This window comes from Chiloscyllium punctatum, chromosome 13 (assembly GCF_047496795.1).
Source record: "Chiloscyllium punctatum isolate Juve2018m chromosome 13, sChiPun1.3, whole genome shotgun sequence".
Taxonomy (NCBI): domain Eukaryota; kingdom Metazoa; phylum Chordata; class Chondrichthyes; order Orectolobiformes; family Hemiscylliidae; genus Chiloscyllium; species Chiloscyllium punctatum.
This window is the reverse complement of record NC_092751.1, coordinates 93,287,930-93,311,489: the sequence shown is the minus strand read 5'-3', so window position 1 is coordinate 93,311,489 and position 23,560 is coordinate 93,287,930. Positions and strand designations below refer to the sequence as shown.

The window sequence follows — 23,560 nt, the reverse complement described above, 5'->3', positions numbered from 1 at the left end:
TCTCCCCACACTTTCCCTAGAGTTCTACACAGGGATGTACCCTAAACCCCCTTCCCCAGATAATCTAGCCAACATTGTCCTGTGCAGGGCAGAGTGGGAACTTGTCAAAATGTTGCAGAAAAACGTTTGTTGTGGCTGCATGTGTGAATGCTATTTTGAGACTTCCCCCCCCTTAAAGGCAGCAGTAGTCTTGCTGTTAGTGTCCAGTTCAGTTGCTGCCTCCATTCCGTTAATTCATTTTGTTCTGGAGTCCCATTGGGGAGAAGAGATAAGAGGCATCTGGCCGCTGGCTGGAAGGGGGGAGGGGGGGGGGGCGGGGGCAGATGCGCATGGTCTGCTGCTGCCTAGTCTCCTGAACGGGGAGTAGACTTAGCAAGTGCTCGTTCTGTCAATCCCATTTAAGTCCAGCAGCGGCAGGGAGAGGCTTCAGCACACATGTGTCTGCTCAGAAACAAATCCTGAGACAGAGAAAGGAAGCAAAACAGAAAGAGTGAGGAAAAAGGAGACTTCAGAAAACTCCGAGTCCAAAAGGAGAGGCATTGAATCAGTTATCTGAATAATCAATTTTACGAACGAAATACTGCCCTTCCATCTCATTCAGGTCATCGAGATTCCTCTGAATAAAGTTTTGTTGCACTGCAGAGTGCAGTATTAAAGTGGAGAACTGTATTCCAATTAAATCTTGTGTCACGTTGTTATCATGAAGCTGGAACATGTCTACTGTCGACCTTCATGGATGGAGATCCAATAGTTGCTGCCAGTGGAGACTACCCTGAGCTGTTGAAGACTGCTGACCAAGATTAAAGCCTGAAGGAAAAACTGGACAACGGGACCTGCCCTGACTTTTTATGTCAGGAGCTGCCACTGTCTAGTTTCTCTCTGCTGCATGGGAGACTAAGAAATAGCACAGAAATGAAGTGAGATTAGGTACTAATGCATACAAATAGGCCTCTCACTGCATACAAGCATATTTGCATCTTGCCGTTTTAAGTCTGGGTGGCAAATCAGATTTTGTTTTCTTTATTTCCAATCTCGCCATATTTTCCCAACTGACATGCTACTGCTCTTTTCGTTCAAGGGCTGGGAAGAAATTCAGCCTTTAGGTTCTAAAATAGACAAGAATAGATGTTAGTTTTCCATTCTTTGATGTCTGACCTAAATTTTACAAAAGGTCAGAAAGTAATTTTGAACTGTGAGCTAAAACCACATTTCCAAGAAATCCTGATGAGATTTTGAAAGTGTTTGCTGGCTTAAGTTTTACACTATACACACACACACACACACACACACACACATTCAGAGTAGCATCTTCAAAATAGTCTGTGCAGCTCTGGGGAGAAGTCCTGAATTGCTTCAAAGCAAAAGCCTGTTCAAGTGTCAAATGGGATAGACATACTGCAAGGCTATGGAAGACATGAGTATAAGGAACCCTTGTTCAGTAGTGAAGTGAGCTGATTTAGCTTCTTGTTTAAGTACCTTAAAACATTTTAGTTGAGGAAAATAACATAGAACATAGGAAAGTACAGCACAGAACAGGCCCTTCGGCCCACAATGTTTTGCCAAGGATTAATCCTAATGTGAAATAAAATAACTTGACTTACGCACCCCTCAACTCACTGCTCTCCATGTGCATGTCCAGTAGTCGCTTAACTGTCCCTAATGACTCTGCGATATTGAGTGAAATAACATTGAGTGAACTTTGCTGAAAGGCAAACTGGTTATAACTGTGGCAGCTGAGAAAGGAATTTGAGCATGATGACATGTGTGACCCCTGTGAGAATTATAACAATGTTATAGTGCAAAAAAAGTCATTTGGCCCATCGTGTTTGCACTGACTCTGACCATTTTAATTAAGTGGCAACTCTTGCTTTTTCCTGTAGCCCTGTACCTTGTTCCTGTTTAAGTAATCATCCAATGCCATGTTGAATGCCTCAGTTGAACTTAGCTCAAGCACAAATCCAAGCAGTGTTCTTAACCCTAACTTTTTAGTGCGTGAAAAAGTTTTTCTCGCTTTGAGTTTGCTTCTTTTGCAAACATTTTAAAAATGAGCTCTCTGGTTCTTGATCCTTTTATGTGAGAATAGTTTCTCTTTATCAGCTCCGTCTAGACCTCTCATGATATTGAAAACTTTGTCAAATCCCCTCTGCCTTCTCCCCAGTCAAGATTAACAGCCCCAGTTTCTCCAAGTTTCCTTCATAACTGAAGTATCTCATCTCTGAAAGCATTCTCATCTTTTGCATTCTTTCTACATTCACGTATTTCCTAAATTGTGGCACCCAGAACTGTACATGGCATTGTAGCTGAATCAGTGTTATATATAAGTTCTTCATAATCTCCTGCTCATATCCTCTCTTTTCCTGTTAATGAAGCTTAGAATATAACGTGTTCTATTAATAGTTCTGGGTGTAGGTTTGCTCGCTGAGCTGGGAGGTTCATTTCCAGATGATTCGTCACCCTACTAGGTTACCTCTGATGTCTCTTACATATTTACACCCAGGACTTCCTGCTTGTGCACACCCTTTAGAATGATACTGTTTATTTTCTACTATTTCTCCATGTTCTTTCTACCAAGGTCTGTCACCTCACATTTGTCTGCATTGAACTTTAGTTGCCACCTACCTGCCCACTGGACCAACATGCTGAAGTCCTTTGAACTTCAATACTATCCTTCTCGTAGTTTACAATTCTCTCAGACTTTGTCTCATCTGAAAACATGGAAATTTCCCCCTGCACATGAAAATCTAGATCAGTTACACATAGCAGGAAAAGCCAAGTTCCTAATACTGATACCTGGTGAACTTCACTACAAACCATCTTCCAGCCTGAAAATACCCATTAACCATTATTCTCGGTTTCCTATCCCTCATTAAATTTTGTACTTATTTTGCTACTGTTCCTTTCATTCCATAATCTCTAATTCTCCTCACAAGTCTGTTGTGTGGCACTGTATTGAATGCCTTTTGGAAGTCCACTACATGACATCAACAGCCTTCCCCATATCAACTCCTTCTGTTATCTCTTCAAAAACCTCCAAAAAGCTATTAAAAGATCCTATTGACTCTTCTGAAATAATTATTTCTCAACATTTCCCAGCACCCAAGTTAAAAGCACTGATCTGTAACTGCTGGGAGTCTGCCTGTACATCCTTGTTCAAAAAAGATCATAACATTCACAATTCTCCAATCCTGCACTACTACCCCTGAATCTTGGGAAGGATGGAAGATTATTTCAGTGCCTCTGCAAATTCTACTCTCACTTCCTTCAATATCCTTGCATACATTTCATCTGCTCCTAGTTCCCTTATTAACTTGAAGTGCCAACAGTATGTTCGAAACCTGCTTATCAATTGTAAGCACTTTTCATGTCCGAGGTTCATGACCCCAGAGGTAAGGACAGATGCAAAGTATTCATTTATCATCTCAGCCGTACCTCTTGTCTTAAAATGTGAATACCCATTTTGGTCCCTAGTTGACCCTATTCTTTTTACTATTGATATGCTTGGAGAGACTTTGGGATTTTTGAACCATATTTATGAACTTTGATACTCAAACATATATACTGCCTGTCATTAACACGTTTTTCTTCATAAACTTAGTTCCCCTTTTGTCATCTAACTAGCTCTGGATTTGTTTCTCCTACCTTTTCCCTTTTGAGGGAATATTGCTTGATCACACTGAACCATCTCATTTTTGCCCATTAAAGATGGAACTGAGCATTGGAAGAATGTGATGAAACCTCAACTGTATTTTGCTTCAAGAACAAAAATTAAATCCAGTGCGCCTTTTGTACAGTAGGGTAACCAGACAGATGGCGACAGTTATTGATGCAATGAGCAGAGAGGTAGCGAATAGTTAAGGGGTTCCTTAGGAGCTAACAAGTTGGATATTCACAGGACAGAAAGTAATCAGTCAGTAGAATCACCCAATGGTCTTGTGATTTAATAAATTAAATTGATTATTCAACTAATGATTCTTAAAGTTTTATCCTTCTACCCTCTGTACATTTTGTGAAGTTTAGCTTATGTGCTTTGTAAAGTACATTTGCTATGAATTCCTATTTTTTGCAGGGTTAGTTTTCTTGCATTTCATTTTCTTTTGAATTAATGTAGTTTTTTTCCTGCATCAAGCTGAAAGGTATTACAAACAGGGAATGATGTTAAGTGGTTTCTCCAGGCTCTTCCAAAAGATGTTGACAAGCGCAGTTAAACAGATGAAAATGAGTCCGATCTGGCCTGAGTTTCTTGTCATCTGAAGTCAACTGTGATGTTAGATTTAATTGAACATTGTTTTGCCTAATGAGTCAGCAATATTGATTCTATCGAATATTTCAAGGTCCAAATAACTACAGAAATAGTCAATTGTAAATGCTTTGTTTATCTTTCATCCATGAAATTTGCCAAGACTCTGAACTGTTTCCTAACCCATTCCTCTCAGTAATGATTTCCACTTTTTGACCAACCTTATCCTGTCCTGATAATTGGATTTTTCTTTAAGATTATATATGCTAATGTGTGCAATCTCCTCTCGAAAGTGCAGTCACAAAATCTCTAAATTCTAATTCACTTTAAAGTGGGAGTAAAGCTCTGGTTCTCTCAATTTCTCAAAGATATGGCTATTTTTGATACTTCAAGTCTAACTAGGAGCTGCTGTCTCTTTGTTCCTAATTGCTTCTACATGTACCAATATTAACATTACTGCCATCTGTGAGTTCTGTGAAATTTCCATTTCTGCGCTCATTTGGCTGATTCCAGGGTATTCCACTTCCACTTTCTTCGCAAATATTTAGAATCCTCTCAACTGTATGGGACTTGTTGAATTTCTGTTTTGATTTGATTTGATTTATTGTTGTCACATGTACCTAGGTAGAGTGAAAAAAGTTGCTTCGCAAGCAGGGCAAGAAGATCATACCGTACAAAGTGCATAAGGGTAATAGAACAGAGTGAGGACTACAATGTTACAGCTGCACAGAAGGCGCACAAAGCGAGGTCAGCATTAAATTCGAGAGGTCCATTCAGAAGTCAAATAATAGCATGGAAGAAGATGTTCTTGAAGCTACATGTGTTTAGGCGGTTCAAACAGAATATAACTGGAATAGGTGATCTTTGATGACGATAGCCGCATTTCCGAGACAGCGAGAAGTATAGGTGGAGCCAGTGGATGGATAGCTGGCTTGTATGATGAACTGGGTTGTGTTCACAAGTCTCTGTAGTGTCTTATGGCCCTGGACAGAGCAGTTGCCATACCATACATCTAGATAGTGGTGCAAAATTGGTAAGAGTCTTTTCAGACATGCTAAATTTCCTTAGCCTCCTAAGGAAGTAGAGGCATTTTGCTTTTTTGACAGTCACATCAACGTGGGTGTACCGAGGCAGATTGTTGGTGTGCATCGCTCCTAGGAACTTGACACTCTCTATCATCTCCACTTCAGCTCCATTTATTTAGATAGGAGCATGACCTCCACCTTGCTTCCTGAAATCAATAACCAGCTCTTTCGTTTTGTAGATGTTGAGGGAGAGATTGTTAACTTCACATCACACCAGCAAGCACTCTGTCACTTCATATATTCCATCTCATCATTGTTTGATTTCTGAACTACATCAGTGGTATTGTCAGCAAACTTGTCGATGGAGTTAGGACAAAATTTGGTCTCACAGATTTGTAGGGTGCTCGTATTGAATATTGTCGTGGAGGAAGTGCTGTTGCTAAGTCTCACTGATTGCGATCTGTGGGTCAGAAAATCAAGGATCTAGTTACAGAGGGTGGAGCAGAGACCGATCTTTCTGAGTTTATACTTGAAAGTGGGACTATAACACCATCAGTATTATACAACAAGCACCAGCTTTTGGAGCGCCGCTCCTTCATCAGGTAGTTGTGGAGAACCACAACCACCTGATGAAGGTGCAGTGTTCTGAAGCTAGTGCTTCCAAGTAAAACTGTCGGATTATAACCTGATTTAATATGATTTTTAACTTAATCAAAGACATAGGCATACATTTTCAGGGCAAGTGGCAGTGCATTTCTTTAGAGAATGCTGCACTGTCTGAGGTACCTTAGGTTTTCTAGATGGATATGTAAGGTCCAATAGCACTGTTTGAAGAAGAGAAAAGATTTCTGGTTTCTTGGCCAATATCGTTAGCTGAATCAACATTACAAATAAACAGATAGTGTTGTCATTTTCACATGCTTCTTTGTTGGACTTTGATTTGTGTAATTTAGATCCTGTGTTTCTTGCATTTACAACATTGATAAAAGAACTTTAAGGGTAATCAATATATTTTGAGGTCAGGGAATGTGCATGTTCATTGCTGTTCTTTGAATACATTCAAATCAAGAATTGCTAAGGCAATTCCCAATTATTTATTTTGCAGATTTACACAAAACTGAGAGAGTTTTGAGCTTAACATTTCCTTCTTCTCACAATCTTCCAGTTATGGAATATATATTTGAATTCACTTAATCGTCAGTTTTTTTTACCCTGTTTTTAATTCTTTCAGTCTGGCAATATTCTGCATTAGGCTTGAACCTTCACCTTAGTTCCTCTATGTTAAAAGAAGTGGTTACCATTCAATTTATTTTAAAGTTCTGAGTAATGTTAAAATTTCTAAAGATTAAATGAGTTGATTTTTCTACTTCAGTTATAAAAGCACTGTGTGTTTTGGTGGTCTCCTTGGGTTCCAAAGTTTGTGCTGATTTCAGTCATTCTAAGTTTTGGCTTAATAATACAGTCATAGAGCTGAACAGCACGGAAACAGACCCTTGTGTCCAATTCAACCACACTGACCAGATATCCTAAACTAATCTAGTCCCATTTGCCAGGACTTAGCCCATATCTCTCTCAACCCTTTCTATTCGTATATTCATCCAGATACCTTTTAAATGTTTGAATTGGACTGGCCTCCTCCACTTGGCCTGGGAGCTCACATTATACATGCACCACTCTCTTAGGTCCATTTTAAATCTTTCCTCTCTCACCTTAAACCTATCCCCTCTGGTTCTGGACTACTCCACCCCAGGGAAAAGACCTTGTCTATTTACCTTATCATGCCCCTCATGATTTTATAAACATCTATAAGGTCACCCCGCAGCCTCTGATGCTCCAGGGAAAACTGCCCCAGCTTATTCAAATCCTCCAAATCTGGGAAACATCCTTGTAAACCTTTTCTGACCCTTTCAAGTTTCTCAACATCCTCCCTGTAGGAGGGAGGATGGAAAACGATAGACCAGATCTAAAAATTAAAGTTCTAAATTGGAGAAAGGCCAATTTTGATGGTATTAGGCAAGAATTTTCAAAAGTTGTTTGGGGCGGATGTTTGCAGGTAAAGAGACAGCTGGAAAATGGGAAGTCTTCAAAATGAGATAACCAGAGTCCAGAGACAGTTTGTTCCTGTTAGGATGAAAATAAGGCTGGTAGGTGTAGGGAATGCCAGATGACTGGAGAAATTGAGGTTTTGGTCAAGAAAAAAAGGAAACATGTCAGGCACAGACAGCAGAGATCAAGTGAATCTTTAGAAGAGTATACAGGCAGTAGGACTATACATAAGAGAGAAATCAGGAGGGCAAAAGAGGACACAAGATAGTTTTGGCAAATAGGGTTAAGGAGAATCCAAAGGGATTTTATAGAACAAAGAAAATTTACAGCCCAGGAAGAAGCCCTTCGGCCCTCCAAGCCTGAGCAGATCCAAATGTACTGTCTAAACCTGTTGGTCAATTCCTATGCATCAGTATCCCTCTGCTCCCCACCTACTGATGCATCTGTCCAGACGCATCTTAAATGAATCTACTGTGCCTGCCTGTACCACCTCTGCTGGCAACGCGTTCCAAATGCCCACCACCCTCTGTGTGAAGTACTTGCCACGTGTATCCCCCTTAAACTTTCCACCTCTCGCCTTGAAAGCGTGACCTCTCGTAATTGAATCCTTCACCCTGGGAAAAAGCTTGTCTCTATCCACCCTGTGTGTATACCCTTCATGATTTTGTAAACCTCAATCAGACTCTCCCCTCAATCTCCTTTTTTCTAATGGAAATAAACCTAACCTACTCAACTTCTCTTCATAGCTAGCACCTTCCATACCAGGCAACATCCTCATAAAACCTTCTCTGCACCCTCTCCAAAGCTTCCACATCCTTTTGGTAATGTGGCAACCAGAACTCTACACAGTATTCTAAATGCGGTCAAACCAATGTCTTGTACAATTTTAACATGACTTGCCAGCTCTTATACTCATTACCCCATCCAATGCAGGCAAGCATACTATATGCCTTCTTGACCACTCTATCCACCTGTGCAGCAACCTTCAGAGTAAAATGAACCTGCACTCCCTGATCTCTCTGCCCATCAACTTTTCCAATGGCTCTTCTGTTCATTGTATAATTCGCTCTAGAATTAGTCTTTCTTAAATGCATCACCTCACATTTGTCTGGATTGAAAACCATCTGCCACTTTTCCGCCCAATTCTCCAGTCTATCTATATCCTCCTGTATTCTCTGACAGTCCCTTATGCTTTCTGCTACTCCACCAATCTTAGTGTCATCTGCAAACATGCTGATCATACCAACAGTGCCTTCTTCCAGATCATTTATGTATATTACAAACAACAGTGGCCCCCAACACTGACCCCTGTGGAACACCACTTGTCACCTTTCTCAATTTCGAGAAACTCCCTTCAACTACTACTCCCTGTCTCCTGTTGCTCAACCAGTTCTTTATCCACCCAGCTAGAACATCTTGCACACCATGTGACTTCACTTTCTCCATTAGTTTGCCATGGGGAACCTTATCAAACACCTTACTAAAGTCCATGTATATGACATCAACAGTCCTTCCTTCATCTATCAACTTGGTCACTTCCTCGAAGAACTCTATTAAGTTGGTAAGGCACGATCTCTCCCACACAAAACCATGTTGCCTATCACTGATAAGCCCATTCTTTTCTAAATACAGGCATCTCACCTGTATTTAAGGATGCCACAAAGATATCTATTAGGGCCCCAGCTATTTCCTCTCTCTTCTCCCTCAACAACCTGGGATAGATCCCATCCGGTCCAGGGGATTTGTCCACCTTAATAACCTCTAGCCTACCCAACACATCTTCCCTACTTATGCCAACGTGATCCAGACTAATCAAACTTCTGTCTCCAATCTCAAGATTCATCATGTTCCTCTCCTCCGTGAACACTGATGCAAAGTAATCATTCAGAATCGCACCCATTCTCTTAGGTTTGACACACAGCCTTCCTTCATTATCCTTTAGTGGACCAATCCTTTCCCTAGTTATCCACTTGCTTCTTATGAGAATAAAATGCTTTGGGATTCTCCTTAATTCTGCTTGCTAAAGCTATTTCATGACCCCTTTTAGCCCGCTTGATTCCTTGTTTAAGACTTGTCCTAATCTTCTGATATTCCTCCAGGGCCCGTTCTGTTCTTAGCTGCCTAGACCTTATGTACGCTTCCCTTTTCCTGTTGGCTAGTCGTACAATTTCTCCTGTCATCTACGGTTAACGAATCTTGCCCTTCCTATCCTTTGTCTTCAATGGGACATGACTATCCTGCAGTATCTTTAATCTATCTTTGGAAGCCTCCCACATCTCAAATGTGGACTTCCCTTCAAATAGCTGTGTCCAATCCACATTTCAGGGCGCCTCCCTAATTTTGATATAATTGGTCTTGGCCTAATTAGCCCTTAGGACCACTCTTCTTTATCTACGAGTATTCTAAAATTTACAGAATTGTGGTCATTGTTCCCAAAGTAATCCCCCACCACAACTTCTACCACTTGTCCTGGCTCGTTTCCCAGTACCAGGTCCAATATGGCCCCCTCCCTCGTCGGACTATTGGCATACTGCTCTAGAAAACTCTCCTGGACACTTCTTACAAATTCTACCCCATCCAGACTTCTGACACTAAGTGTATCCCTTAAATACATTGAGCACAAAAGGGTAACTAGGGAGGGAATAGGACCTCTCCAAGATCAGCAAGGCAGCCTATGTGTGGAACCACAGGAGATGGGGGAGATACTAAACAAGTATTTCGCATTAGTGTTTAATGTGGAGAAGGACATGAAAGATCTAGAATGTGAGGAAATAGATGGTGATCTCTTGAAAAATGTCCATATTACAGAGGAAGAGGTGCTGGATGTCTTAAAATGCGTAAAGGTGGTTAAATTCCTAGGACCTGATCGGGTGTACCCTAGAAATCTGTGGGAAGCTAGAGAAGTAATTGCTAGGCCTCTTGCTGAGATATTTGTATCATCGATAGTCACAGGTGAGGTGCTGGAAGACTGGAAGTTGGCTAACGTGGTGCCACTATGTAAGAAAGGTGGTAAAGAAGAGCCAGGGAACCATAGACTGGTGAGCCTGACATCGGTAGGGGACAAATTGTTGGAGGAATCCTGAGGGACAAGATTTACATGTGTTTGGAAAGGTAAGGACTGAGTAGGGATAATCAACTTGGCTTTGTGCTTGGAAAATCATGAGTCACTAAGTTGATTGAGTTTTTTTGAAGAAGTACCGAAGAGGATTGATGAGGGCAGAGTAGTGGACGTTATCTGTATGGACTTCAGTAAGGCATTCGACAACTTTCCTCATGCTTGAGTGGTTAGCAAGGTGAGATCACATGGAATACAGGGAAAACTAGCCATTTTGATACAGAACTGGCTTGAAGGTAGAAGACAGGGTGGTGATGGAGGGTTGCTTTGCAGACTGGAAGCCTGTGACCAGTGGTGTGTAATAAGGATCTGTGCTAGGTCCACTGCTTTTTGTCATTTATATAATGTGATTTGGATGTGAGTGTAAGATATATAGTTAGTAAGTTTGCAGATGACAACAAAATTGGAGGGATAGTGGACATCGAAGAAGGTTACCTCAGAGTACAATGGGATCTTGATCAGATGGGCCAATGAGCCAAAGAATGACAGATGGAGTTTAATTTAGATAAATGTGAGGTGCTGCATTTTGGAAAAGCAAATCAGGGCAGGACTTATAGACTTAATGGTGAGATCCTGGGGAGTGTTGCTGAACAAAGAGACCTTGGTGTGCAGGCTCATAATTCCTTGAAAGTGGAGTCGCAGGTGGATAGGATAGTGAAGAAGGCATTTGGTATGCTTTCCTTTATTGGTCAGAGCACTGAGTATAGGAGTTGAGAGGTCATGTTGCGGCTGTATGTTGGCTAGGCCACTTTTGGAATATTGTGTGCAGTCAAATGAGATTGGGAGGATAAGTGGGCATACTGTAACATTGGCAAAATAGATACAACATTGGATATATTTAATGTCTGTGTTATGCCCAACAAAGAAACTCTGAGCCATTTTTATGAAGAAAAATAAAGCCATCTTTTTTCTGTATTTTTAATTATGGATTTAAGGGGAAATGGTCTGCTTTACAACCAAGGACTTTGGATGGAATTGCTTCACTTCTTTTAACAAAACAAATTACTGAAACTCATTGTGTGAGGTGGTTACACTGCTGTTTTGTTCAAGCATGGAGGATGGTGTTTGTAGATGGCATGGCGGAGTTTGTGTAGAGTGAGATTTGGCTTGCAGCAAGTAGCTGATTGGTTTGTGCACTCTTGACCAATGATGGATGCCAAAGGTTATTACCCTGACAACTCAGTGCTTCCAGAGACAGCTGAGCAGCTTGTGTGTGTGAAGATACCAGAAGACGTCTTCAGACTGCTGAAAGAGTAGGTTGTTAGTCGGTCGGTTGATTGGTTGGTCTCAACAATAAAGGTGCCTGACGAAAGCCATTTACTGTAAGCTGTTGCCTTTAACCAGTATCGAAGAGACTTTTGCAGTTAGTGTACCAATTACCCTGTGCCTCCTTTAAAGAAGCAAAACAATTAAAGAAAGAGGACACAAAGGACAGAAAACCCTGGCAAGTCATAGAGTCCTACACCACGGAGACAGGCCCTTTGGCCCAAACCAGCCCATGCCCACCGAGACGTCCATCCACGCTAACCCCATTTCCCTGCACTTGACCCATATCCTTCTAAACCTTTTCTATCCATGTGATTGTTTAAATGCCTTTTAGATGTTGTTAATGTATCCACGTTAACCACTTTTGCTGGCAGCTCATTCCATAGACGTACCACTCTCTGTATAAAAAAAAGTTGCCTCTCAGATTCCCTTGTATTCCTTCCCCTCTAACCTTAAACTGATGCCCTCTCGTCATTGATTCCCCAACACTTGGAAAAAGACTGAGTGCATTCACCCTATTCATGCCTCTAATGAAGCTGAAAGGGAATCACTGAACATACTCTTTCGACTGGTGCTTTGTCCTTCCACTCAGAAAACCAATGTTTTGTTCTTTGTTGGTTTTGTGTCTGTCTGTGTGTGTGTGTGTGTGTGTGTGTCTCTCTCTCTCTCTCTCTCTCGAGGTTTTAAATGAAGGATTAAATTTTTAATGAGTAGAGCATTATGTTATTTGCTGTTTATTTGTCATTAGAATGTGCTTTTTTCAAAAAAGTTCTTGTTAAATACAGGAATCTAGTTAGTATTTTCTGTTAACTTGATTCCAACAGACAAGTAAATTGAGGCATTTGCATGATTTAATAACATTATTAACTTTTGGAGTGACCTCCGAAGTATTGGGGCTTGAGAATCAACGCAGTCTCCCAAATCTCCTTATGAAATATCCAGTAATCTTCTGCCAAAGATAGCTATGTACAATTCAGTGTGTTGATCTTTTAATCCAGTAGTTTTTTTGATTCATGATGTGAAACTGCTGCTGAAGCCACATCAGTTTCTATACACTAAGCAAGTATATAATGACTGCAAATTATTCTACCATTTTATCATCTATAAATCCCTGTAACTGCAGCAAGTATTTTGATTTTCTTTCGTGAAAACTGATAGATTTAGTGATCATGTTTTCTGCTTGTGAGTTTGTAAGCCTGGTACTGTTGCAAGAGTTGCTCCAAGCACTGTTAATTGCTTTGTCATAGTTTCAGTGCATGATAACAACATCTTTTCTGTGCATTGCCAACTCCTTTTTTTTATATATAAGCTAATGAATGTCAGTTTCACTCCACTGACCAGGGGAGCGTGAGATGATGCAGCTGGGAATGTCCAATGAGGCAAAAGAAAATTGGTTTGGAGATGCCGGTGTTTGAGTTGGGTGTACAAAGTTAAAAATCACACAACACTAGATTATAGTCCAATTAAACCTGTTGGACTATAACCTAGTGTTGTGTGATTTTTAACAATAAATTGGGAGTGTACAAAGGTATAGAGAAAATGAGGTCCTAGGAATGAATGCCCACAGATTCATGAAGGTAGCAGTCCGTGCTGCTATAGTTAAGAAGTAACTCAGGAGGGCATGCTTGGAGCAGCACCAGAAAAACCTAAAAATGAGGAGTCAATCTCGTGAAGCTCCAGCTCTGGCTCCCTGCATGTTGAACACTGGTAGATGCAAACAATAGGTGGGGCTAAGTAATCTCACAGCCAGTTGATCAGATCTAAGCTCTGCAATCCTACCCCGTCCTGTCATGAATGTGGTGGACAAGTAAAAAACTAATAAGACATAATGGCTCTTCAAATATCCTCATCCTAAACAAGAGCAAGCCCACCACGTCAGTACAAAAAACTTGGATTCATTCTCTTCAAGAAGTGCCAAGTAATGATCCATCCTCTGCACTCTCCTGGTATCCTCAGCATCACAGTTGCCAGTCTTCAACCAATTTGATTTACTGCACATGATATTAAAAAATAGCTGCAGACATCAGATACTGCAGGTAGTATGGGCCCTCAGAGCATTCTGGCAACACTACTGAAGCCTTGTGCTCCAGAACCTGCCATAACCAAGCTGAGCTATTCCAGAACAGCTGCAGCACTGCCATCTACCTAATGATCTGGAGTATTTCATTAAACTTGTACCAAACCTTAATTTGGCTTAATTTAGAGTATTGTAAATACTTCTGAGCTCCTTTATTTTAAAAAGGACATAGAAGCCTTGGAGATAATTTTTTAAAAAATTATAGATGGTGACATATACCGTATATACTTCAGTAACGGTCAGTTTCTTGTAAAGTCAATCTTGACTTCTAATCAAAAATCCAAACTCTTTGATTTTAGCAGTGAGTAGGTGGTAAGTACAAACTTACCATGGTACAGACTTGATAGAATCTTAGATTAGCACACTATTTTGAAAGTGACTGTTGAGCTCCATATGTTGGTATATGTTAACATGTAATATCAGAGCTAACACCCACTGGTACATGCTACATTTCTGCTAATCCCTCCACCTAAAATGGTAACAGACTATTGAGAAATAATGATAGGTACATATCACAGTTCACATTAAAGGCAGTGAGATTGCAGACCAGATAAGTAATTATGCAACAGCTGCAGGAGTCAAGATATTGGAGAAGAACTTAGACATTAAAGGAAGATTTCTACACAGCTTAGACAAGTGTCCAAGACCAGGAAAGCCTGGCATGTAGCTGAAATTGGAAGTCAAAGTTCAAAATGCATCGATGAAAATCACAAAACTGGTACATCAGATTCTCAAGATTTATAAAATCTTTGCCTTGAATCGAGCATGAAAATTAAACATTCCAGATTTAAAATTCAGCCCTGGATGCCATATTTGTACTGTGACAAATGATCAAGATTTTACAATGTCTGCCAGCTGAACTTGAAGACAAGCTTATCATACTTCAGTTTAAAATCAAAGCTCAACAAACAAATGGACACTGATTTGCTTCTATTAGGAATGTAGATGAAACCTCCTTGAATTTTGACATGCCAACCTGTCAACCAGTGAGTATAGTTGGAGAGAAAGCTATATTAGAGAAAGCTACTGGCCATAAAAAGAATAGATTCATAGTTGCACTGTTGTTTATGTCTGATGAAACAAAGCTTCACTGAATTATGCTAATCAGGAGAAAAAGCCTCCCAAATTAGCATTTCCCAAAGGAGTATTTCATAATAAAGGATGGATGAGATGGCTTGCAAATAAATCTTTGAAAAGTTTGGAGATTTGGACCAGGAGATCATGTAAGGAAAAAAGGTCTTCACATTTGGTATATGTTCATATCATGCATTATTAATGCTGTTGCTGAAGTTAGTTTGTAAAACCATAGTATTGGAGTGATTTCCTTGTGCTTTAAGCAGCCTTGTATAACCATTGGATGTCTCAGTTGGAAAAAAAATCCTTCAAGGATAGAATGAGATAGAAATGGAATGACTGGATGACCAGAGCAAAAAGACCTTCAGTAAGGCATACTGAATACAAGTTTTGATATTAACATCCTTTGTGAATGGATTGTAGAGGCTTGGGATGAAATCAGAATCAATATTGTCAAATCATTCAAGAATTATGGAACATGTAATGTATTTGATGGCACAGAATGTGATTATTTGTGGGATGATGTGGCTGATGACAACTTGATTATGTGATAATGTTGCTGATCCTCATAATGATAGATTATTCAAGAAGCTGTTAATGTGTTCAGTGCCTGCTTTTGTCAGTAGGATTCCTTTTATACCATGGACAAAACTGAATATTTATATAAATTTCTGTGGTTTTATAAATGAATTTAGTGTAGAATTTAATGCAATTATATTTTTGGCTCCTTCGCACAATTTTTTTGGGAGATGAGGTGAGTGGGAACATTTCCCAACCTGCAAACTTTGTGACAATGAATTGTTGGGAGTGAGTGGATTGCAACCTCTGGAAAATGTTACTGATCGAAAGGTTGATCTGCTCCTTTTTGAGGAAAAAAATGTAGTCTTACAAACCCAACTTTTACACAAGTCTGTATGATGGTCAACCTTTGAAGCCTCAAAATCCCTCAAAATAGGGGATATACTTATCCATCAAGTGTAAAACTCTCTGCACCCCAAGCTTCCTTCCCCCATTTCTGAATTGAGATGTTGCCATCTTTGTCATTCATCATGTCTGCTCTGTGTGCATGTTTTTTTGAACGCCAAACATCTTTGTAACATAGCCGATATTGCCTGTTTTATACCTTGAATCCAGAAGGTAAAACATTGACTTGTGTTGAGAAGCATTAAGGCTGACTGTTAACGCCATGTCATGGCTGAAACAGGGAGAAAACAATCTGCTTACTCACCAAGACTATTCAAAATCATGATCTTTGGAAATGGGAAAAGTTGTCTTTTACTTGAACTTTATGTGCCACAATATATGGCAGATGCATTTAAGAGGGAGTTGGACATACCCTTGTAGGAGAAAGGGATAGAAGGATTTATTAATTGGGTTAGATAAAGACGGATTAACAGGTTTGCATTGAGGATGAACACCAGGAATTTATTGGATTTACTATCTATACCAGTGCATTACTGTGTACAGGTGGTTCATATAATACTCTATTAATTCCTAGAAGTGGACAATTCTGTTTACAGTGAGCTATTTTTATTTTGCTGTCTCGTGCTAACAATCTAATTTTCCCCAAGCACTCATTCACTTACTTTAGTTAAACACTGCAAGTAAAAAATCCTGAGTATGGCCTTAACCTGACTGACCTCTAGTTGAATGGACTGAATGTGCTCTGAGAAAGAAGTGGAAAAGATATTCTGTGGAAAGGTAGAGTTTTAAAGATTTACTACATGCACAATATATCTACACATCATGTATGGAGCATAGTGTGGTGACATCCACTGCATCTGAATAAAGTATTGTGTTAGTTTCCAAAGCAACAAAAGCCAACAATTTTAAGGTTTTGTCATCAAAATAATTTACTATTATAGATTTGTTCAAAAACATCAGTTTCTTTAATGATAATATTAGATATTGCAGCAAAGCTTTCAGATTAAACAAACTTGGAACTGTTAAGACTGCACTTACAACACAATTGAAATAAAATGACTGAAACTGCTAAAGACTTAAAAGTCAGTATTATGAATTGATCAAGTCATTTTGCCTACTTCCCTATCTGTTAATCTAAACGTGATACATAGCAATCAATTTTTCTTGCAGAGAAGTTAAAACACACAAATTTCTGTCATGATTCAAATTTATTACTTTCATTGTATTGAATGCATTTGTCCTGTCAGTCACGAATATTGGTTGCAGCATTTACTGGATGACTGCTCTGTTCTGTTTTTGGAAATGACTTTATGTAGTAAAATATTATTACCACGACTTTGTTTCAGTATTATAATGAGATTTATTATTTATGCAATGTGAATTTTTCAGGCCAGGCGATTTACTTTCAGTTAGTCTAGAGAATAAATTATTCAGAAGTATTTTCAGAATAATTGCAATATTTATGTTGTCTGAGAAAGCATAAAGAGTGCATGCTCTAAATGGAGAACATTTTAATTTGTAAAGGCTAGATATTCCATAACAACAAAGCTCACAAAGGCTAATGAAAAATTTGCCGAACAAGTTGTCAGCAATTTTATCTTTTTGATTAAACGCTAAATTTCCATTGAATCATTCATCAATGTCAATAATGTGCGGATGAATGGGATATTATATTCTCGCATTCAATTTTTTCAAAATCTAACTTAAATGGGAGCAGAGGACTTTGCAGTATTGAACAATATGAAAACATTTTGTGGAAGATTTTGTATTGGCTTAACTTTTGAAATTATAAACTTTTATTTATATGATTTTGATCAAATTATCAAACTGTTAACTTCGGTGTTTAAAATAATCTTAACTCCATCCAAAATTCAGTTTACAAACATATGAAAGTAGCATGCAAATAAAGAACATGTAGTTCATCAAATCTGTCCCACACATTCTTGATGCTTGAAGCAATGTGGTTAGACATGGGTTCTCCACAAGCAACTATAAAATTATTTGGTATTAAGAAAATAACCTTTAAAACACATGAATTCGTACAAGGAGAAAGTCGTATGTTACATTTTATAATCAATAGTCTGTTCATAACACCGAAAAGCTTAATTGGAATTGGTTGTAAATCTGTGGAGATGTTGTGGCATGGTGGCTCAGTGGTTAGCAGTGCTGCCTAATAGTTCCAGAGACCTGGGTTTGATTCCACCCTCTGACGACTTTCTGCGTGGAGTTTGTCCATCTTCCAGTGTCTGCATGGATTTATTCCAGGTGCTCCAGATTCCTCCCAAGGATGTGTATATCAGGTGGTTTGGTCATGCTAAATTGCCCATTGTGTCCAGGGATGTGCAGGCTAGGTGGATTAACCATGGGAAATGCAGGATTACAGGGATGAGATGGGTGTGGGTTGAATGCTCTTTGGCAGGTTGGTATGGACTCAGGCCAAATGGTGGGGATTCTGTGATTCTATTCTGTGATTACTCTATAGTACTCTTGTAAAATGTAACATGTGTTGTTGGTCCAGCCCAAATGCATAAAACTTCATTTATCCCAATTAAATGCAAAATATGTTATCAGATTTTAATTGTTTTCTTTGCCTATCGAAATGTACTTTCAAAAATGTATTTTCTCCGATATGAAATGCTTCAGTTTACATTTATCCTCCACAAAATTGTGGCTTATTTCATTCCATACCTTTATCCAGAGTGTCAACTCTGGTGTTAATGTTTTTCTGCCAGTTCTTACATTCTGTCAAGCAATGTGATACTCTCTTCAAGTTCTCGGTCATACCGGATGCCAGTGTTGCTGTTATTGGTCCCAGATGATAAGCTGTTAGCATAATGGATTCATTCCTCTTTGTACACTTAAAGAGACAAGTGTAATCATTCTTTGATCCTAATATTATAAAAGTTTGTCTTTACCTTCTAGTGAAACTGCTTAGAATAGATTAAAAAGGGGGTCTTGCTTCCTATCTTCAATCTTTCTTTAGTGTACTATTGGAGAAAATATTGTGCTACAACATAAACAGAATTGGTCATGACATTTTATTGTCTTTGCATTGCTAAACATATGATAAATCAGGAGAATGAACTGTGACTAATTTCAGGACAAAAAGCAAACAAGCACTTACGTAAGATAAATTGTGACCATGTTTTTCTAGCTCAGGAGGCAACAGTACTGGTTTTAATTGAAGCTCTGAAATTGAATTTTTAATATCAATTTATTAATGGTACTGAAAATACTTTAAATACCAGTACCACTGAGGAGCCACAACCACCTCTTATGATTATTGCTTTAGTGAAAAAAATGCATTTTAGACTCAAATTTTCACTCCAAAATTAAAACTTCAAAACTGTATTTGTGTACAGACTGAGTTTGACATTAAAAATAATGTGCATAGATTTATAATGTTGACCAGGAAGGTTAGCATTTCAGGGAAGAATTGTAGCTGTTTTTGGACTGGTTAAATAAAACTTTCTGCATCACATTTGAATTAATGTTTCTATAAAAGTCAGACAATCATTGGAGATAAATTGGCTCATTTTGGATTTTTTTTACAACTAATTAATTAATTTATTTATTCAACAGAAAACTGGAATTATCACTTCAGTCGATCCACATGGTCGATACCCATCTGTAATTGAATTTGGGAAATATGAAGTCCATACTTGGTATTCTTCACCATACCCACAAGAATATGCAAGGTAATATTCCAAGGAATATATTCTGTTGTTTATCCTTTGGATATTTGATTGTTGATGACATCAGATTATTAATACAACCTTTATTTACTTGAGAAAGCAAAATGCACAGTACAGCTTCTAATGAACTTCATCGATTACACATACTTTAAATAATGCCAATTCTTCATTTATACAGAGTCCACAATAATATCATTGTAATAATATACAGTTCATTTTATTGAAGTGTGATTGACTTACATAATGTTCACTTCACAAATGTGCTGAAATAGTTGAATGTAAATCAGCTTTGGTACTTTAATGAAGTCAAATAGGAAGTTGCCAAACTGGACTGAAGTTCTATTGACTTGGTGATATGATAGGAAAATACCAATATATTATAATATTTATCAAAAGTCTGGAGACTGACAGACTTATATTTTGTAGCATATTCAAAATCTCACCATGTGTGCTGTCTTCTAGCTAAATTTAGGTGTTTGCAGCATTTTGCTTTCTAAACTGTTGAAGATTTTGGTCAGTTAACAGAGTACAAAGAACAATTCTAAAATGAAGAACAGGGACTGCACCACACCTTTTTTTAAAACAAGTTGAAATTTGTTTTCCGGTATCTGGGAATACCCATGACCTGGAATTACATATAGAATAAACCATTCTCCTCTTCCTGATCTCTCTACTCATGAGATGTGTTGATCTTGATAGAATAGTCTGCCAATACTTAACGAGGCAAGCATAATAGAGATTACGCTATCTTGACTTCAAATGCTGCTAAGAGATTTATGAAGCAACAATTATAGGATCTTCAAAAACAGATCTCCACAAGTCTACTTGACAATTCGTCTGGTGCAGTTTCTATTGTGTCAACTGCTTATGCAAAATAGGGAGACACCATGCTAATTTTAGTATTTATCATCTGGAATTTGACCTCTTCAAAAAAAAATTGTTCATTGAAAGTGAGATCCTCCAAAACTTAGCACAGTACAGTTAGCCTTTTGGGAAGCGTAGAAAGGGCAACAAAAGTTCAGAAACACCACAGAGTCTTAATAACACCAGCACAGAGCAAGGCCTTTACCTCGTAAAAGATTTCTTTATCTGAGAACTTTCTTCCCTATTTAGTGCAATGGAAGATTGCAATCGTTTTTAGAGCCTGACTCAAGGAAATAGTATGAGACCAATCTTTTTTTAAATAAGTACAGATGATAAAATGATGGAAGAGACTAATACTTTAAATTTTGCGATAACAGCCTTAATGCACCACTTCACAAGTTTAAACTTGTTTCTTTAGAAAAGGATAATGGTGGTAATTGAATTTGAGTCAATACTTGTCTTTTGAACAGGTGGTATATGGGTAAGCCTGCTGCCTTCCTAAACTGGGCACTTCAGATGATGTAGAAAACAGGACTTGATCTACTTTAATTTTTGTTTAACAAGATATTAACAGATATTGACAATCACAACATAAAACTTATATTTTCGTTGCTTAGCTCAACATCCAAAAAAATCTAATAAAAGTTATTCAATGTGATACATGCTTAAAAATTCATCAGGATGATCGCAGAGGATTATGAAGAGAAATTTGAAGTTTTTGATATGGGAGGAGACGTTCTGATGAAGATGTTGATTTTGTAAAGGGTTGTGTTCAGATAAATAACAATCATTTCTGCATGTCAAAACTTATTCTTGCTTTGGAATAATGAGAATAAGTTGAAACTGTATCACAATATTGTGTGCTGTCTTTCAAAAACTAAGAATGAAACTAACTTATAAAATGTTTGCAGTCTGCTCACCTTTTACTCCAGAGAACATTTAATACTGCAGATGCTGGAAATATGAAACAACACTGAGATTGCTGGAAAAGCTCAGCAAGTCTGGAAGTATTTGTGGAGGGAGAAACAGAATTTATGTTTCAAGCCCAGTATAACTCTCCTTAACCATTTCTGAAGAAGAGTCACATAGAGCTTGAAACATTAACTCTGTTTCTCTCTCCACAGATGCTGCCAGACTTGCTGAGTTTTTTCAGCATTCTCTGTTTGTTTTACCCCTCACTCCACCTGAGTTACTGTGCTGGCCAGTATTTGTTGATTTCGTGATTAAAAAACAGATATCAACAATTTTAAAAAATAACTTTTGCAGGCTACCAAAGTTATACCTGTGTGAATTTTGTCTGAAGTACATGAAAAGCCGGAACATTTTGCAGAGGCATACAAAGAAGTGTGGCTGGTACCATCCCCCTGCTAATGAAATATACCGAAAAAATGACTTGTCTGTCTTTGAGGTAGAGTGGATCTTAAATTTTGTCTTGCTGTTAATTTAATAAGCTGCACACTTATTCCCATTTGTAGTTTTTATTGTATGACAAACTATTCTAATAAAGGTAGTTATGGGATAATGTGCGTTTTGGCAGCATGATTTGAATATAACGTCACTGAAGAATTAGGAACAGTATTTCCAAGAATGCTTGCCTCCATTTGCAATAGCACAATTCCAGCGGGGATCAATTTGCACACTTTGTTCTGTGCATGTGCTGATGTCCTCGTCGTTCTGAGCATGCACCGATGTCCACACTCAAATCTCCACGCCATCCTGTACATGTGCCACTCTGAGCATGCACTGAGGTAAGCGCCGATCTGCGCATGCGAATTGTCGGTGCCAGTCTTCATGCCATTCTGAACGTGCGCCAAGGTAAGCGCTGAAGTCTCTGCACCATTCTATTCATGCACGATGTCTGCGCCGATCTTTGTGCCATACTGCACATGCGCTGATGTCAGCTGCTGACAGAGCAGCATTCTATGACAGGTACTGTACAGAGAGCAGCTTTCCTATGTTTTTATAATGTACTGTGTTAAATTTACTTTTTGTTTCATTAATAAAAATGATTTCGTTCAGGCTGTGCTTTACTTTGCATTAGACTTTTGGGAGATTTTAGAGCGATCGTGAGTGATTTTTTTGCTGTCTACCCCAACCCCACTTTGCCCATAGGTCCCTTTATTTCTATATTGCGATGTTCACTGGAACGCAACTATGGCCTTAAAGGAGAACTGTCTGTATGAAACTAAAAGGAAGTTTGCTGTTGGTTAGTTGTACGTCTGTATGAATAGCATTTTGGTTATCACTGAAGCTATGTAAATACAATCTGATTCTTAGTCAATTTACTTCACATATGAGGAAGCACTTAATCAAAATAAACTTGGAATACATTCAATAATTTACTTCCAGCATCAGAATGTTATGGTTACCAAAATTCTTTTTCAGTTTGAAGGCCATCGAATTTGATTCATTCAGTAAGACTTTGTTATGCTTGTTATTCGTGTTGTTTCAAAGTTGAAAAGAAGCAATGTAAAGTTGGAGCCCGAATTGACTCTGCAGAGTAGACATCTCAAAGAAGGGAGTTTTATCTCACTTTGCTTTGGAGTCACATGAGATGAAGCCTTTACTCCAGGCTTCCTTAACAAAATCTAGCGCAGATTCAAAGTGACTGTACAAATGAGTTTGTAATGTAGATGTTCCCCAGGAGTATAGACTGTTTGAAACTACGCGTTTCATCAGCACAAATTGGCCATAACGCGATTATTGAATTGTGGACGTTGTTTGGTTAACGTGAGCTTTCTACTTAACGGGTATAGTGATTTTCTATTAACGAGCTTCTATAGTACAATTTTCTATAGCGGTTTTCCATTGCACGATTTTCTATAGTGTGAGGTTGCAGAGGAACACAACTGTCAAGTTATAGCAGAATGACCTGTATCCAGTGAAAGGCTATAATTGGGCCTTACTTTTTGAGGGTAGCTTTCATTGAATACTGTTTGGTATTTTATTGACTTTGTAATGGAGCTATGTTTATGCTGTTCAAAACATTAAATTAGTTTTGTAGTTTAACTGACATGGTTTGTGTGTAACTGTCTTATTTGTGTGAACTATAAATTAAATAACATCAAAAACAGTTTTCATATGCTGAATTGGGAGGTAATTTGTTCTGGTAGTTGCTGTGGACAGTGAAAATGATAATTATATGGGGTGGTGATAATTGTAGCAGCTTTGATATTTTAAGACTGCAGAAGAGTGCCATGGTGTATATCCATTGAAGGTTTTGCTTAGTTACGCTTA

General features: G+C 38.5%; 1 protein-coding gene across 3 annotated transcripts in view; it reads left to right on the top strand.

Moving 5' to 3' along the window:
- kat6b (K(lysine) acetyltransferase 6B) overlaps positions 1-23,560 on the top strand; it is a 206,064-nt gene that overhangs the window by 129,576 nt on the left and 52,928 nt on the right. For all 3 annotated transcript variants that reach the window (XM_072583260.1, XM_072583261.1, XM_072583259.1), the window contains exons 9-10: positions 19,347-19,462; positions 21,590-21,731. In XM_072583260.1, the coding sequence (XP_072439361.1) occupies positions 19,347-19,462; positions 21,590-21,731 (258 nt within the window). The remainder of the gene's footprint in view (positions 1-19,346; positions 19,463-21,589; positions 21,732-23,560) is intronic.